Consider the following 17,793-nt stretch of genomic DNA (forward strand, 5'->3'; position numbering starts at 1 on the left):
TTGTTCCCCGATTAAATTGTTCTGCTATCTTACCTTTGTGCTACTGTCAGCACTTCATTTCCTATCTTGTGACCTACACATCTTTGTTGCAATCTCTCCTCGCTCCCACCTATCACTGACCTTCTTTACTCCAACCCCTCTTCTACAGTATAAAATCCATCAAGTTTCTCCCTTTCTTTAGCTCTGAAGAACCATACAGACTCAAAATGCTACCTCTGTTTCTCTCTCCACAGATCCTGCCAGACCTGCTGAGCTTTTCCAGAATTTCCTGTTTTTATTTCAGGAATCTTTCAACCTCAATTTTGAACATTTGAATTGTCTGAGCACCCACACCCTTCTGGGGGCAGCAAATTGCAGATTTCTCCCTGTCCTTTTAACTATGATTGGCAGGTGTTCAGTTCTGAGGGAATAAGTGCTCCCTTCTTAGAGGGGCACCATTAATAATCTAATGAAAAGTAAACTGTAATGAATTCAATTCATTATATCTCTGGGACCTAAATTATCAGTCTGTGGCAACTGTAACATTTAAGGTACAAGATGTTCCGATGTTTGTTACATTGGTTTCTGCCTAGTAACAAGAGCCGGACTGTCTGGAAGTGTCTTGATCGTTCCCAGATCAGCTCCTGAGTCAGTGAACCTTTTAAAAAATGTATTCATTTATGGGATGTGCCTTGGCTGGCTAAGCCAGCATTTATTGCCCATCCCTAGTTGCCCTTCAGAAGATGGCGGTGAGATGCCTCTTTGAACCGCTGCAGTCCCCGAGGTGTAGATACACCCACAGTGCTGTTAGGGAGGGAATTCCACTTCCGGTGGTGGCCATGGTGTGAGTGGTCGCACATCTGGTAGCTCCCGCTTGTGGAGGTATTTTTGGACCTTTTCCCCGATTAGCGGGCGAACATTTTAGTGGAAAAAGGTGCAGGAGTGGTGGAGAAAAAGCTTATTCCACCGGTGGATGGATTCGTGGACCAGAAGTGGTTTTAGGCGAAAGGAGCTGTTGGAGCGAGAAACTGTGCCTGGGACACAGGGAAAGATAGCAGAGGGTAAGGGACCAGCTGTTCATAGTGGTCTATGGAACAGCTGGTCGACTTTTTAAACAAGTTCACCTGGCAGAGAAGGAGTCTCTGGAAGACCTGGCGAGGACAGGTGGATCCGCTTAAGGATGGGATTGATACGTGGAGCTGAGGTTGGAGACTCAAAGCCAGTCGATCCAGAAGGTGGAAGAGCCGGTGGGGGAGCATGAGGGGCAGCTTACTTAATAGGCGGCTGAGATAGGGGTGATGCAAGATACCCAGAAGCGGCTTCGGGAGAAGGTGGAGGCTTTGGAGAATCGCTCCCAGAGACAGAACCTGAGGATTGTGGGGTTGCCAGAGGGCATTGAGGGAGCGGACGCTGGCTCGTATGTAGCCAAGATATTGTAGAAGTTGCTGGGAGAGGGGGTCTTCGAACAGACCCTAGAGGTGGACAGGGTGTTGATGAATTTGGACATGCTGAATTCTCCCTCTGTGTACCCGAACAGACATACCGGAATGGGGCGACTAGGGTCTTTTCACAATACCTTCATTGCAGTGCTAATGGAAGCCTACTTGTGACAATAAAGACAATTTTTTAAAAGGAAGCCGCAGGGCAACGAGCCGCCAAGGGCGATGGTGGTGCGATTGCGGCGGTTTCTGGTCAAGGAACGGAATCTGAGGTGGGCCAGGCAGACTAGGCGGTGTACCTCGGAGGGCAGCAAACTTCAAGTATACCAGGACCTGGGTGCAGAGCTGGCCAAGAGGAGAGCGGGCTTTAACAGTGAAGGCTGCCCTCTTTAAAAAGGGGGTGAAGTTCGGAATGCTGTGCCCAGCCCGCCTCTGGGTGACCTATAATCGCTGAGAATACTAATTTGGGATGCCAGAGCAGGCGACGGGGTTTGTGAGAGACAATGGACTGGCAGAAAAAGGACATTGCACTTTGGAGGAGGTGTTTTTTTTGCCCTCTGGGGGCATTGTCCTCTGTTCTTCTGTGGGGGTTGGGGGGTTGTTCTAGTCTCTTTCGGTCTTTGAATGTTGATGTTGTTTGCACCAGGAGAGCGTTGGTGCAGGAGGGAGGGGAACCAGTGGGGGTAGGATGCTGGGCACCATGGTTGGGGTCTACCAGGCTAGCTGGGCGGGCTAGTTCACGGAAGCGCAGTGGGGAACGAGCAGGTGGTTCGAGTGTTGATGGGGGTTGGGATTGTTGTTCTGTGGGGTGGGGGAAGGGGGACTGCTGACAGGGGAGCGTTTTTTTAATGTGGTATGATGGGGGGGGTGGGTCGATGACTGTGGACATCCGAGGGCGGGCCTGGTAGCGGGACGGAGGCTGGCCCAGGAGGGGCTGTGGATGATGGGCGGGGGGGGGGTGCTGATCACATGGAACGTGAGAGGGCCGAAAGTGCCGGTCTAGATTGCTCTCATGTTACGCATTTGAGAAGCTCAAAGGCGGATGAGGCATTCTTACAGGAAACTGACCTGAAGATTGGGGATAAAACTAGGCTCTGGAAAGGGTGGGTAGGGCAGGTCTGATATTCAGGACTGTATCTGAAGACGTGGGGGATAGCGGTCTTGACAAATAAATGGGTCTTGAAGTGGACAGCATCGTGACTCGGAAGGGAGGTTTGTTATGGTGAGCGGGAAATTGGAGAGGATGCTGGTGGTGTTGGTGAATGTTTATGCCCAGAACTGGGATAATGCAGAGTTTATGAGGCAGGTGTTGGGGAAGATCCCGGACCTGGACTCGCACCGGTTGATAATGGGGCGGGGGGGCTTCCGGTGGCGGCTATGAAGGAGTAAGTCGCACATTTGGTGGCTCCCGCTTTGGTTGGACTTTTGGACCTTTCCGCCGGACCTTCTCCAGTTTTAAACGGCAAATTCGAAGGTTGAGGCAATTGGGCACCCCTTCCACGTATCGGTGTATGGAGAAAAGGACCAGAAGTACACGGAAGGGCAGAAACAAGAAGCTGCAGCAGGAGACAGTATGGCCGAGGGCCGGATCCCTGGGGTGGCAGTGCAGCGACCAACGGACCCAGTGATGCAGGCCATTCAGGATGATTTTGCCAGGCAGAAGCGGGAATGTTTGGACCCGGTTAAAGAATCAACTGATTGTGTTAAAGAGCAGACTGGACGCCCAGGATCGGGCGATTCAAAAGGTGGAGAAGGCGCTGCTTGAACAGGAGGAGCATCATACAGAGGTGGAGCCGGAGGTGGGGATGCTTTGGGAACAGCAGAAAAGGCTCCTGGAGAAGGTGGAGGACCTTGAGAACCGGTCCCACCGGCAGAACTTGAGAATTGTCGGGTATGTTCGAAAAGCTGCTGGGGGAGGGGGCATTCCCCCCTACCGTTGGAGGTGGACAGGGCATACCGAGCGCTTGCTAGGAAGCCGCGAGCGGGGAACACCCTCCCCCCCCGAGGGCAATGGTGGTGAGATTCCACAAGTTCCTGGACAAGGAATGCATTCTTCAGTGGGCCAAGCGCACGCGGAGTTGCAAGTGGGACAACAGCATCCTGCGGGTGTACCAGGACCTGAGTGTGGAGGTGGCGAGGAAGAGGGCAGGCTTTAACGAAGTCAATGCTATTTTCTTTGAGAAGCAGGTGAAGTTCGGTCTGCTGTATCCGGCGCGTCTTTGGGTCACGCATGAGGATCAGCATCACTATTTCGAGTCGCCCGATGAGGCGCTGGACTTTGCTAAAAGCTAAAAGGAAATGACTGGTGGAGGTCTGAGAACTCTCGGACATAGAGGCAACGTGTTGGCCTATATTGGGCCCCTTTTTTCTATTTTTCTGTGTTTTTTCTTTTCCCTCCCTTGGTTTTTGGTGGGTTTTGTTTTCCTGTTTTTAAATTGGTTATGCCTTCTCGTTTGTGTCTGTTTTTGGAGCTCTGTTTAGGAAAAAGGGGGCGGTGGGGAGGAAAGTCGATTTTTCGTTTTTGGGTTCTTTTTCTCGGTAGATGTTGGCAATGTCCTTTTTGTGGTTTTATTGATGTGCACTTTTTTGGGATGGAGATGTGCCTGTCTGAGTTTCGGTGGGTGGTGCTTTTGTTTTCGTGTTTTCTTGCTGTTGGGTGTTTGTTTGGGGATTGTTAGCTGAGGGATTTTGTTTGTATGAGCGGGGGGAGGGGAGCGAGGGAACAATAGGTGGAAGACTTCTTGGCGCCGGGGGCAGGGGCCACCAAGCTAGCTGTGTGAGCTAGCTCACGGAAGCACAGTGGGGGGGGGGGGGTGTATACGCTTAGTTTACTAGATGGGCTAGGTTTTAGAGTAGAGTTGCTGGGGGGGGGGGGATGGGTTCTGCTGACGAGGGAGGGACTTCGATGGAGGGACACTGAGGCGGTCGGGGGTGGGGGCCGCCGGGCGGGGTGCCGGAGGAGGCGTGGTGCATGGGCTGGAGGCGGGCCCAAGAAAGGGGATGGCTGACCGGGGGCGGGGGGAGGGGAGGGCCACTTTGCCCCCCAGCTAGGCTGATCACCTGGAATGTTCGAGGGCAAAATGGGCCGGTAAAGAGGGCACGTGTGTTTGCGCACTTGAGGGGACTGAAGGTGGACGTGGTAATGCTGCAGGAGACGCATCTTAAAGTAGCGGACCAGGTCAGGTTGAGGAAAGGCTGGATTAGTCAGGTTTTCCACTTGGGGCTGGATACACAGACTAGAGCGGTTGCGATTCTGATTAACAAGCGGGTGGCATTTGAGGTGGGAAGAATAGTCTCAGATGTGGGAGGTCGATATATGATGGTTAGCGGCAAGCTGCAGGGGCTGAAGGTAGTGCTGGTCAATGTATATGCGCCAAATTGGGGTGACGGGGATTTTATAAAGAGGGTGCTAGGGAAGATTCCGGACCTGGACTCGCATAAGTTGATTATGGAAGGGGAGTTTAATACGGTTATTGATCCAGGCCAGGAGCTATCATGCTCGAGAACGGGCAAAGTGCCAGGAATGGCAAAGGAGCTGAAAGGGTTCATGGAGCAGATCGGGGGGGGGGATCCATGGAGATATAGGCAGCCGAGGGTGAAGGAATTTTCTTTTTACTCCCACGTATATAAGGTGTATTCCCGGATCGATTTCTTTGTCTTGGGTAGGGCCCTATTGGTGGCGGTGGTGGATACGGGGTACTCGGCAATTACGATCTCGGACCATGCTCCGCACTGGGTGGACCTGCAGGTTAGTATGGATAGCAAGCAGCGCCCGTAGGATGTAGGGCTATTGGCGGACGAAGCAGTGTGTGAGAGGCTGAGGAAGTGCATGCTGAATTACCTGCAGGTAAATGATACGGGGGTGGTCTCAGCAGCGGTGGTCTGGGAAGCACTGAAGGCAGTGGTGAGAGGAGGACTGATCACGATCCGGGCTCACAGGGACAGGACGGATAGGGCTGAAACGGACCGACTGGTAAAAGAGATTCTACGAGTTGATAGGAGGCATGCGGAGGCTCCAGAGGCAGGGCTTTTAAGGGAACGCCGGAGGCTACAGGCGGAATTTGGTTTGTTAACCACCGGGAGGGCAGTGGAACAGCTCAGAAAGGCGAAGGGGGCGATTTACGACCACGGTGAGAAGGCCAGCAGAATGCTTGCACAGCAGCTTAGAAAGAGGGAGGCAGCTAGAGAAATAGGGAAAGTTATTGACGGGGATGGGAACATAGTTGGGGACTCAGCGGGGGTGAGCAAGACCTTTCGGGACTTTTATAGCAGGTTGTATAGGTTGGAACCCTCTGCGGGGCCAGAGGGGATGAGGCACTTGTTGGATGGGCTGACTTTCCCGAAGGTGGATGGGGAGCTGGCAGAAGGGCTGGGGGCCCCGATCGGGCTGGAGGAGATAGTGGAGAGTCTGAAGGCCATGCAGTCGGATAAGGCCCCGGGACCGGACAGTTACCCAGCTGAGTTCTATAAAAAGTTCTCCGGAATATTGGGGCCGGTGCTGATGAAGGTCTTTAACGCGGCTAAGGAAAGAGGGGCTCTGCCCCAGACGATATCACAGGCCATGATCTCGCTCATCCTGAAACGGGACAAGGACCCAGAGCTATGTGGGTCTTACAGGCCTATTTCCTTGCTGAACGTAGGTGCCAAACCTCTGGCCAAAATCCTGACCTCCAGGATTGAGGACTGTGTACCGGGCGTTATAGTGGAGGATCAGGCGGGGTTCGTTAAGGGCAGGCAGTTGGTGACCAATGTAAGAAGGCTGCTAAACGTGATCATGATGCCCCCAGAAGGTAGGGAGTTTGAGGTAGTGGTCGCGATGGATGCGGAGAAAGCCTTTGACCGGGTTGAGTAGGATTATTTATGGGAGGTGCTGGAGCGGTTCGGGTTTGGGAGGGGCATTATTGACTGGGTTAGGTTGCTGTACCGGGCTCCAGTTGCAAGTGTACGGACAAACAGGACGACTTCGGACTATTTCAGACTGCACCGGGTGACGAGACAGGGATGCCCCCTCTCCCCACTGCTGTTTGCGCTGGCGATAGAGCCGCTGACAATTGCTCTGAGGGCCTCAAGGGGCTGGTCTGGGGGGGGGGGACAGAGTCTCGCTGTATGCGGATGACCTATTGTTGTATGTCTCAGACCCAATGGAGGGGATGGAAGAAATTATGGGAATTTTAGGGGAATTCGGCCGGTTATCGGGGTGTAAGCTCAATATGGGGAAGAGTGAGATGTTTGTGGTCCAGGCGAGGGGTCAGGAGAGGCAACTGGGGGAACTGCCGTTTAGAGTGGTAGGGGACAGTTTCAGGTACTTGGGTATCCAAGTGCCACGGGATTGGGACAGGCTACATAAACTGTACTTGGCCCGGTTGGTGGATCAGATGAAGGAGGATTTCCGGAGATGGGATGCGCTCCCGTTGTCTCTGGCGGGCAGAATTCAATCAGTAAAAATGACGGTCCTCCCGAGATTCCTATTCGTTTTCCAGTGCCTCCCCATCTTCATCCCGCGGTCCTTTTTTAAGCGGATCAATAAGATTATTGTGGGCTTTGTGTGGGGGGGGCAAGTCCCTGCGAGTGAAGAGAGCAATGCTCGAGCGGAGTCGGGGGGGGGGGGGGGGGTGGAGGGCTGGCGCTGCCGAATTTCAGCAATTACTACTGGGCGGCTAACATAGCCATGGTGAGGAGGTGCCTGATTTTTTTTGGGGTGGGGGGGGGGGGGGGGGAGGAGGAGGAGGAGCCGGCGTGGGTGCGCATGGAGGAGGCTTCTTGTAAGGGCACAAGTCTGGGGGCGTTGTTAACAGCACTTCTGCCGTTCCCGCCGGCGCGGTATTCCACCAGTCCAGTGATGGTGGCGGCCCTGAGAGTCTGGGGGCAGTGGAGGAGACATGTGGGAGCAGAGGGGGCATTGGTGTGGTCCTCAATCTGCGATAATCACCGGTTTGCCCTGGGGGAGGATGGATGGGGGGTTCCGAACTTGGCGGAGAGCGGGGATTGAGAGGATGGGGGACCTGTTTATAGAAGGAAGCTTCCCGAGTATGAGGGCGCTGGAGGAGAAGTTTGCATTGGCGGGGGAAATGAATTTTGATATTTACAGGTGCGGGACTTTCTGCGGAGGCAGGTACCAACCTTTCCACTCCTGCCACTAAGGGGGATTCAGGATAGGGTGGTTTCTAGAGGATGGATAGGAGGGGAGCGTCTCAGACATATATAAAGAGCACAGTAAGAACCCTTACAACACCAGGTTAAAGTCCAACAGGTTTGTTTCAAACACTAGCTTTCGGAGCACTTCATTGCAGTGTTAATGTAAGCCTACTTGTGACAATAAAAATTATTACGTTACTTCTTTCTGCTCAATGCAAAACTATCTTTGAAAACAATAATTAAAATACTTACTTGCTCCTTTCATCTGCCTTTGAAACATGTGCCTCTTTAACGCCTGTTCTGTGCCATGGTTGAGATTCTGTTTGTGTCTGAGCACTTGAAAAACATTCAAAATTGTGACATTTAGTATTTGCTTGTAATATCTTCAACATCACGTCAATTATCTCCAATGATTACAGTAAGCCTGTATCCAACCTTCTTCCAGCAATAATCTGTGAATGGATAGTAACTGGTGCACACTCACAACATGAGGTGATGCACCCGCCAATTCCTGTTGTATACATATATTCCTGGTCTATATAAGAGTGCTCCCTGTTTATTTCCTTTCCAACCATTTCTTTTACGTTATTTTATTGTTTCAGTCTGTGGATCCATAACCAAGATGTGCCTTTAAGCAGAAGACTCAAAGTTGAAGCAGCCTGCACGTCAGAAGACTGTGTTCCCAGGTTTTGTTTTTTGAGAGAAGTCAGATGCCTTGACACAAAGTAGATCTTAGGAACAAGGCTTGGAGGGAGTTAGATCGATTGGTTAACTGGCAACTGGTGGGTTGGCCAGGGGCAGTGTTCTGCCTGACAATGGCCACTGATTGGTTTGCGAGATGCTTTTTGACAGAACTTGGCAGAAGTGTTTAGATCTTGGAAGTGAAAGAAACTCTCTCTCTCTCTCCAGCTTGCTGAAGTGAAAGGACTGCTCTGTTGTTCTGAAAGCAGTGAGTTCCCAACACATTCTTTGCTGTGAAAGTGAAATGATGCAGAGTCTGCAGACAACTTTGCCAGAGAAAACCATCTCAAGCCTAGAGGGAAGAAGTATCAAAATGAAAGCCTGAACTTCAGAAAGATATTGACTGGAAGTCATTCCAGTGCATCAAAGATTCTTATCCTTTGATTTTTATTAATATTTTCATTCCCTTTCCAACACCCTTTCCCTTCTGTATTGTTTGGCTGTGTGTATAGAGAGTGCGGGTAGTTAGGAAGGGGGGGGGTTGAGAAAGTGGTATTAGATAAGTCAGCTATATTTTCTGTCTGTTTAATGATAATGCTGTACATAATAAAATGTTACTCGTGTTAACAGTTACAAACCTGGTGGCTACAGTTTATTGGGCTCAATCAAGGACCTAGGGTATTTAAAATAAAATCGAATTTCACCTGTGTTACGACTCCAGATCAAGTGGGGCTGGAATTGACCTTGCACTAGTCCAGGGTGTTGTGACATATATTCCAACTATATTTGGCACAGTAGAGTTCTCACTGTGTGAAAACTCAAAGTAGACAAGTTGTCCCTTGTCACTTTAAAATGCTTACATATTTAGTTACACCTAAACTTTACAAAAGGATTAAAAAGGAAATTGCTGCAGCATCATTAATTGCAGGCACAAGATGAGAGGTTAACTATAATGTCAATTAAATGTAATTTAAACCAATCAAGAACTTTTAAAAATTCATTCATGGGATATGGGTGTCGCTGGCCAGGCCAACATTTATTGTCCCTCGATAATCGCCCTTGAACCGAGTGGCTTGCTAGGCCTTTTCAGATGGCATTTAAGAGTCAACCACATTGCTGTGGATCTGAAGTCACATGTAGGTCAGATCATGTCAGGATGCCGTTAGTAAACCAAATGAGTTTTTACGACAATCGACAATGGTTTTATGGTCACTTTTAATTCCAGATTGTTACTGAATTCAAATTTCACCATCAGCCGTAGTGGGATACAAACTGGTTCCCCAGAGCATTACCCTGGGTCTCTGGATTACTAGACCAGCAACAATACCACTACACCACAGCCTCTCCAGAATATGAAAGCATTGCCTGCAATGAGAAATAACAGAACAAACACAAACTTTTTTTTTCATAGATCATAGAATTTACAGTGCAGAAGGAGGCCATCGGCCCATCGAGTTTGCACCAGCTCTTGGAAAGAGCACCCTACCAAGGTCAACACCCCCACCCTATCCCCATAACCCAGTAACCCCACCCAACACTAAGGGCAATTTTGGACACAGGGCAATTTATCATGGCCAATCCACCTAACCTGCACATCTTTGGACTAAGCTTAATGAGCTAGCCAATAATAAATATAAGACATTTTTTCCAATGAATTCACTGGATGTGGGCATTGCTGGTAAGACCAGCATTTATTGGCCATTCCTAGTTGCTCTTGAGAAGGTGGTGGTGAACCTTCTTTTGAATACAACTGAGTACATCGGCACACCAGGTAAGAACGAGATTTGTTTCCCTTAAGGACAGCAGATGGGCATTTATGAGAATTCTGTAGTTAATTGGCCACCATTACTGATACTAGCTTTTTCTCCAGATTTATTTAATTGCGTTTAAATTTGAGTACTGCTGAAAAAAAGAAACCTGCTATTGAAGCTTTAGGTCTTGTACTCACCAGGACAAGATGCATGAAAGCCAAATTTCAAAGAAAACAACAATTTACGCTGTTTGCTGGTAGATCTCTTTGCACTTACTAGGAGCTACATATATTCATATACAGGGACCTTTACTCTGCAAGCAAAAGGAATATGTCTAGACATTGTACCACTTTTTGAATAAGCAAACAAAAGCATGTTGGGGGGGGGGGGGGGGGGAGGCAACAGTCCTCTGGTGCATTCACCATGGCAAAGCCGCAACCAATCAGAGTTGACTTGCCAACCAATCAGCATCTCTTTTCTCATGCAATATAATTGTTGCTCCTTTCGAACTTAGCGTTCTTGCATCTGTCCTGATGAATGCAAAATGAAAAGCTTTGACAGCATGCCTTTTTTTCAGCAATAATGAATTTAAATTCCCAGCTGCTGTGGTGGGACTTGAACTCATGTCTCCAGGTTATTAGTCCAGCCTCTGGATTACTTGTCCAGTAATATAAACACAATGATACCATATCTCAGTTTGGGTAGTTGAAGTTTTAGAAGATAGCTGTCACCTTATATAACAGCCATCAATTTAGTTTTCTGTTCCCTGAGTGGGATTTTGAGGAGCTGTATTATGTGAGTTGCCTGATATACAGTTATAAATGGTCTTTTGGACCTTAAATTCAGCTGCAATGCTTAGGGATTCCTAAGTAATGTCTGTTTGTGGAGCTTCAGGAAATGAAAGTTTTTCTTGGATAGCACTTACTCTCTGGTAGTTACAAAGTCCCTCATCAGCTGTTGCATTTGCAGTTTCCCCTGGATTTCTGAAAGCTCACTCTCCAACTGTTCATTCTTCAGCCGAAGTTTCTTTAACTTTTTTTGTACATGCTCATTTTCAGCGCAAAGCTACAAAGAAACACATGGAATTAGCATGGTTCACAAACAGCACTCCTAAAATTTACTGCTATTGATGCCTTTGTACCTTTCTATTATCAGGGAAAGGAATTTGCACGTTGCAAGTGTATTTGTAAATGTCTTGCTTAGTTTTATGAAACTATTTATTCTTTCCTTCTCGCTTAATCCTCATCTCCTTGGGCTACATATTGCCTATGTCTGAGGTGAAGGACAAATCTAATCCTATAGGTCTCCATTGATGGCACCTTGAGGCAACCCATTGAAAATATGTAGTCATGACCCTGGGACAGCTCTCTCAGCTTTCTGACTTTTCTATGGTTAGTAATGCAGCATTAGGGGCCAATCAGATCTGTGTTTAGACTTCCTCCACTGTAACAACATTAGTGCTCTGACATTCTACCAATGAAATTTTACTCAACCAACTCCTGCAAACACATCCTCAGTTTTAAAGGGGGCGGCTCGGTGGCACAGTGGTTAGCACTGCTGCCTCACAGCGCTAGGGACCTGGGTTCAATTTCAGCCTTGGGTGATTGTCTATATGGAGTTTGCACATTCTCCCCGTGTCTGTGTGAATTTCCTCCGGGTGCTCCGGTTTCGTCCCACAGTCCAAAGATGGGCAGATCAGGTGGATTAGCCATGCTAAATTGCCCTTAAGTGTCTAGGGATGTTCAGGTTAGGTGAGATTATGGGAAAGGGTTGGGGAGTGGGCCGAGGTAGGGTGCTCTTTCAGAGGGTCAGTGCAGCGTGATGGGCTGAATGGCCTCCTTCTGCACTGTAGGATTCTATTCTATATGATCTAGGATCAGTTGTTTGTGGAAGAGTCCATCGCTTCTGTCTTTGTTTGTGTGTAAGTATTTTCAAATTTTACTCCTGAGGTGAGGTGAGAATGCCTGCCCTTGAGAAAGCCTCAAGGCACCATTTGATTGAATATGACATCAGGAAGCCCGAGCAAAGCTGAAGCCGATGGGAATCAGAGGGGAAACACTCCTAGCACAAAGAAAAATGGTTATGGCTGTTGGAGGTCAATCAATTCAATCCCAGGACATCACTGACTGTGCGGAGTCTGCACTTTCTCCGTGTCTGCGTGGTTTCCATCGGGTGCTCTGGTTTCCTCCCACAATCCAAAGCTGTGCAGGTTAGATGGATTGTCCATACTAAATTGCCCCATTGTATCCAAAGGTGTGTAGGTTAAGGGTTTATTGAGATAGGGCAAAGAAGTTGCCTTGGGTGGAGTGCTCTTTAAATGGGCCGTCTCAGTGTCAATGGGCCAAATGGCCTCATTCTGCACTGGAGGGCTTCTATGAATGTAGGTGCTCCTCAGGGTAGTGTCCGAGGCTCAATAATCTTCAGCTGCTTCATCAATGACATTCTTCCAACACAAGATCAGAATAGAGGTTGTTCACTGATGATTGAAGAATGTTCAGCAGTATTCTTGACTCCTTATATTCTGAAATAGTCCACACCCATATGCAGCAAAACCAGACAACAGCCAGGCTTGGGCTGATAACAGCAGGTAACATTTGTGCCACTCAAGTGCCAGGCAATGTCCATTGCAAAAAAGAGAGAATCCAGCTATCTCACCTTGACATTCAATGACATCACCATCATCAAATTCCCCCAGTATGTTGATACTGGGGGTTACCATTGACCAGAAACTGAATTGCACCAGCTGTGGTTACAAAAGCAGGTTGGAGGCTAGGAATTCTGCAGCAGGTAACTCACCTCCCGACTCCCACGGCACAAGTCAGGAGTGGAATGGAATACTCTCCACTTGTCTGATTGAGTGCAGCTCCAAGAACACTCGAGAAGCTCAATACAATCCAGGACAAAGCAGCTTGATTGGCACCCCATCCACCCTTAAACATTCACTCCCTTCACCGCCAAAGTGGCAACCGTGTGTACCATCTACAAGATGCACTGCAGGAACTCACTGAGGATCCTTTGACACCTTCCAAACCCATGGCCTCTACCATCTAGAAGTGCAATGGCAGTCGTCGCATGGCAACACCACCCAGGTTCCCCTCCACACACTATCCTGACTTCAAGGTATGTCTCCATTCTTCACTGTCATCTGGTCAAAACCCTTTCTATCTTCACTGTGGGTGTAGCTACAGTGGTTCAAGCTGGTGGCTCACCACCATCTTTTCAAGGGCAATTAGGGACGGACAATAAATGCTGCTGTAGCTGCAATCATCCCATAACTTTATAAATTCCAGACAATACAGCCAGAGTTTGTGTAATCCCTCCTCATTATTTGGAGTTGAGAGATCAGTCGAGTAAATCTAGTTCCTATGAAAGCCAATTGGATGATTTCTTTACATTATTCAACATAATCTTTCCGTCCGCAATATTTTTATCACTAATGATGAAAATTTGGAACAAGCTTTTTTAAAATCCTTGTACTCTAGTCCTCTAGGTGTAAAGGCCAGTATTCCATCAGTCTGTGGTTATTTTCTGTAACTGTCCATGAGACTTTATATGGGCTGGAATTCTCCGGCCGTTGGGATTTTCTTTCCCTGACTGAGTGCATCCCCTACACTCAGCTGGGCGAATGGAGAATTCCACCATGATCTAGGTTTCCTGACTTCCCCAAGTCTCTTTGGATCGCCATTGTTCCCAGCTTTTCAACATTTTAAAAGTACTCTGTTCAATCCTTTTTTAGGTCCTCTCATTTGCCTCTGCTGAAATCCATTAGGCCAATGGAGAAGCAGTATTCTTAAACCAATCAGGAAACACCTTTTTCTAATCCAGCCTGAGAAAGTTTGAACAATCGACAGAAGCGTCCAATCTCAATATTAAGCAAAGGAAAACAATCATGGGCAAGGTTTAATGATCTTGCAGTTTAGATTCAGCTCATGGGTCATTTGTTGCCACATTAGACAATTTTGGCTTTCATTAAAAAGGACAGAATGTAAACTTTATAACTTGCTTTGCTAAAACAAACCCATCCTCTAGCTATGAAATCAGTGTTGTTATGAGTACTTCGATTAAGCATAATAGTCAATGTATAACATTTTTATACTATATCTATTTAAATTGAGAAATATCCAAGTGTAATTACAGATTTGTCTTTCGAAATGTGGATTGTAGCTGGGAGTACAATTGCACTGTGAAGTAGTTCCACTCTGACTATATAGGTATCTGCTTATTTTCCTAGTTGTTCACTTTAACTCGATGGATGTGCTGTATATACTATCCCACACTGTGGCCATTCTTCCAACATCCCTCCTTAACCTCTCTATAGCTTTTGACATGGCTGGCTACACCAAACCTTCTAAGGTCCAGTTCTGGGGACTACCCATGCTTGCTTCCACTGCTACCTCTCCTTGATTACCCGCAGTTTAAAAACTGTTTGCAATCTCCGCAATGATTTTGATCCCAAACTGGAGCTTCTGAAACTATATCCTCACCATCACAAGCATTACCTACTTTCAGTCAGCTCGTCTGCTGCTGAAACCCTTATTCAGCCTTATCTCAACACCAGACTGGACAATTCCAATGTTCTCCTAGCTAACCTCTCATCCCTCACTGTCTTTAAAGTTCAGTTTCGATTCCACGCCAATTTCTTACTCACCTATCACTCTCATCCTTGCTGAGGAGGCTGAGTTCCAAAGGAAGCTGGTCCCCGGCACCTTGAATTTAAAATTCTCAGTCTTGTGTTTGAAATCTTTGCTAACTATATCATATTTTCCAGCTAAACAACCCCTTCCTTTCCAAACCAAATTCCCTGGCTCTTCCTTTGCCCACTCTAGCTGCCCTGACCCACAGCTCAGTAATTCACTGCCTTCAACAGCAGCGACACTTCAAAAGAATTTCATTGTCTGTGAACAATTTTGGCCCCCTTGTGTAAGGAAAGATACGTTGGCATTGAAGACAGTCCAGAGAAGGTTTACTAGGTTGATCGTGGAAATGAGGGATTTTCTCATGAAGAGAGGTTGAGTAGATTGGGCCTGTACTCATTGGAGTTTAAAAGAATGACCTTATTGAGACATATAGGATTCTCAGGGGGCTTGGCAGTGTAGATGCTGAGAGGATGTTTCCTCTTGTGGGAGAGTCTAGGGCCAGTGGGCATTATCTCAGAGTAAGGGGGTCACCCATTTAAGACAGAGAAGAGGAGAAATCTCTTCTCTCAGAGGGTAGTGAATCTGTGCAACTTTCACAGCAGAGCGCTGTAGAGGCTGAATCATTAAATATGTTCAAGGCTGAGACAGACAGATTTAAAAACAGTAAAGGAATCAAGGGTTATGGGGATAAGGTGGGAAAGTGGAGTTGAGGATTATCATTACAGATCAGTCATGAACTCATTGAATGGCAGAGCAGACTTGATGGGCTGAATGACCTACTTCTGCTCCTACATCTTATGGTCTTTAAAACTTTGAGGTGCCCTAAGGTTGTGAAAGTCACAATATAAATACAAGTGTTGTCTTTCTCTTTAACCACTACTGCCTCTAAGCCTCATTTTCTTTTAAAACCAATGGTTTTGGTCAAGGTTATCATCCCATATAATCTTTTGCTCAACACCCATTTTTAAAATTACACCTGCCATTCCATGAAGGAATTTATGGATTCAGACATCTTTCCAACTCAGCCCTCATCTGTCTAAGGAATGCATAGAATCAGACAGCAGTGGAGGAGGCCTTTCAGCCTATTGAGCTGTGCCAGGTCTTTATGAGTTATCCAATTCATCCCATTCACACGCTCTTTTCCCACAGCCCTGCAATGTTTTTCCTTTGCAAATATATATCCAATTGCCTTTTTGAAAGTTACTATTGAATCTACTTCCACCACCATTTTGAGGAACACAACCCACTGCGTAAAAATTACCCTCTTTCCAGCTGGTTGGTTCGTCTATTATATCTGTCCTCTGCTTACCCACCTTCCTGCCAGTGGAAAGTTTCTCCTTGTACGTCAAAATCCTTCATCACGTTGAACTCAAAAGAATCCCCCCTCAACTTTCTCTGTTCGAAGCAAAAAAAGTTCCTCAACTTTCAGTCAGATTTTCTAGCGTGCACCAGTCTGCTGCTCATTCCCTGACCTCTCCATTCTCCCACCAACACTTTGGAAATTTTCTTTTGCCTTGACGATTCTCTCACCTAATCCTCAAACGCCCGATAGAATCACCTCTCTTCCCTAAAATAACTATGAGCCTGCTCCCAGCCCATCTCTCCCTCCAGAGGGAACAAAGGAGCCCATCCCATCGCTCAATGAGATGCTGGCTGATCTGCAGAGTAATTCCATCTATTAGCCTTGGTTCTACAACCATTAATAAATACCCTCCGAAATGCCGAATGTCTGAAGTATTCATTTAGATGGTGAACACACTACAGCAACATAAATGTTGAGGAGCTGTGCAACATTCTGATCCAATAACATACTGATGGGTGTCCACATATTGTGACTGTTATAAAAGCGTTTTAATTCACAGGGGTTGTTGTCAGGGCGTCGTTGGGACTCTGGTCCGGGCCGCCGCTCTCAGGCCTCGGGCGGTGCAGAGTAACCGCGCCGGGGGAAAGGCACCGAAAGCCCGCTGTCAGCTCAGGAAAATCCCCCGGCACCGACTTTACTCACTTGAAGGCACCTGTGAATAGGCGGCATGTTCATAATAAGCGTCACTGAGTGAGGTTAAACCTCAGCCGGCGGTTTTACTAAAGGGTCTGGGGGGCCTCAGGCCGCCCAACTCCCCCCACTCCTTTGGTGACTTTGACAAACGGTCGTCCAGCACGGCGCCCCCTGTGGCCGGAGGACCAACAGCGCGCCCCCTGTGGCCGGACGTCAAACAGCGCGCCCCCTGTGGCCGGAGGACCAACAGCGCGCCCCCTGTGGCCGGACGTCAAACAGCGCGCCCCCTGTGGCCGGAGGACCAACAGCGCGCCCCCTGCTGCCAGGAGAACCAAAATCACGACTCTGCTGCTGGGAGGACGAACAGCACGTCCCCTGCTGCCCGGAGGACCAAAAGCACCACCCTGACGCCGAGAGGACCAACAGCGCGTCCCCCTGGATTGGATTGGATTTGTTTATTGTCACGTGTACCGAGGTACAGTGAAAAGTATTTTCTGCGAGCAGCTCAACAGATCATTAAGTACATGGGAAGAAAAGTGATGCACTATCAATTACAACGAGACGAGAGTAGAATGTAATCGAGGCTTTATTACACAGAGATGTGTGGCCTCCTACAGCAACTTACGAAATAGCTGCTGTTCGGAGAGCACACACATTTATACTCTGCCTCCTGGGCGGAGATAGCAGGCAGGGATCTACCCCCGTACCTGTAGTACAGGGGCTTTACCGTAATACCCATATATACAATATAATACAACAGTGGTGACTACCACATTCACCCCCTGTTAAAAATGAGTCCAGCGGGAGTGGTGGAAAACTATATCCATTCAGATTGGTTTTAAAATTACAGAGAAGGTTACAAATTTAGACGAACGGGCGCCTTGATCTGTCGTTGAGAGCGCCGCAGTGCTGGTGGCAACTCAGGTGTCGGCTTGGTCTTCGGTGACTCCGGGAGCGTGTCGAAATCCTCTTCATCCCCGGGTGGGAGCAAGGGGAGGACGGATTGTCCTGGAGAGGGGGCTGCGGTGGGGTGCGCCGGGGGAGGGGAGTATGGCGCCGGGGCAGGGAGGGGTGGTGTGTGGGGACCCAGCTGGTGCCAGATCCCTGAGTGAGACTGTGTCTTGGCTACGTAGGCGTACTGCGGGTTCGCATGGAGTAGCTGTACTCTCTCAACC

The 17,793-nt window shown here is 48.2% G+C and overlaps 1 protein-coding gene across 3 annotated transcripts in view; it reads right to left on the reverse strand.

Annotated features, from left to right (window-relative positions):
• LOC140385831 (uncharacterized) overlaps positions 1–16,769 on the reverse strand; it is a 47,526-nt gene extending 30,757 nt beyond the window's left edge. Inside the window, exons 1-3 of one of the 3 annotated variants that reach the window (XM_072468399.1) lie at positions 16,628–16,769; positions 10,911–11,050; positions 7,806–7,889 (exon numbers count right to left, since the gene is read on the reverse strand). In XM_072468399.1, the coding sequence (XP_072324500.1) occupies positions 7,806–7,889; positions 10,911–11,050; positions 16,628–16,660 (257 nt within the window). In that variant the 5' untranslated portion in view covers positions 16,661–16,769. Of the gene's footprint in view, positions 1–7,805; positions 7,890–10,910; positions 11,051–14,633; positions 14,653–15,935; positions 16,017–16,627 lie in introns of those variants that run through there. The other 2 variants (XM_072468400.1, XM_072468401.1) reach the window with 2 other exon arrangements.
• Between the last annotated feature and the right edge of the window lie 1,024 nt (positions 16,770–17,793).

The sequence above is a fragment of the Scyliorhinus torazame genome, chromosome 11 (assembly GCF_047496885.1).
Source record: "Scyliorhinus torazame isolate Kashiwa2021f chromosome 11, sScyTor2.1, whole genome shotgun sequence".
In the NCBI taxonomy this organism is placed as follows: domain Eukaryota; kingdom Metazoa; phylum Chordata; class Chondrichthyes; order Carcharhiniformes; family Scyliorhinidae; genus Scyliorhinus; species Scyliorhinus torazame.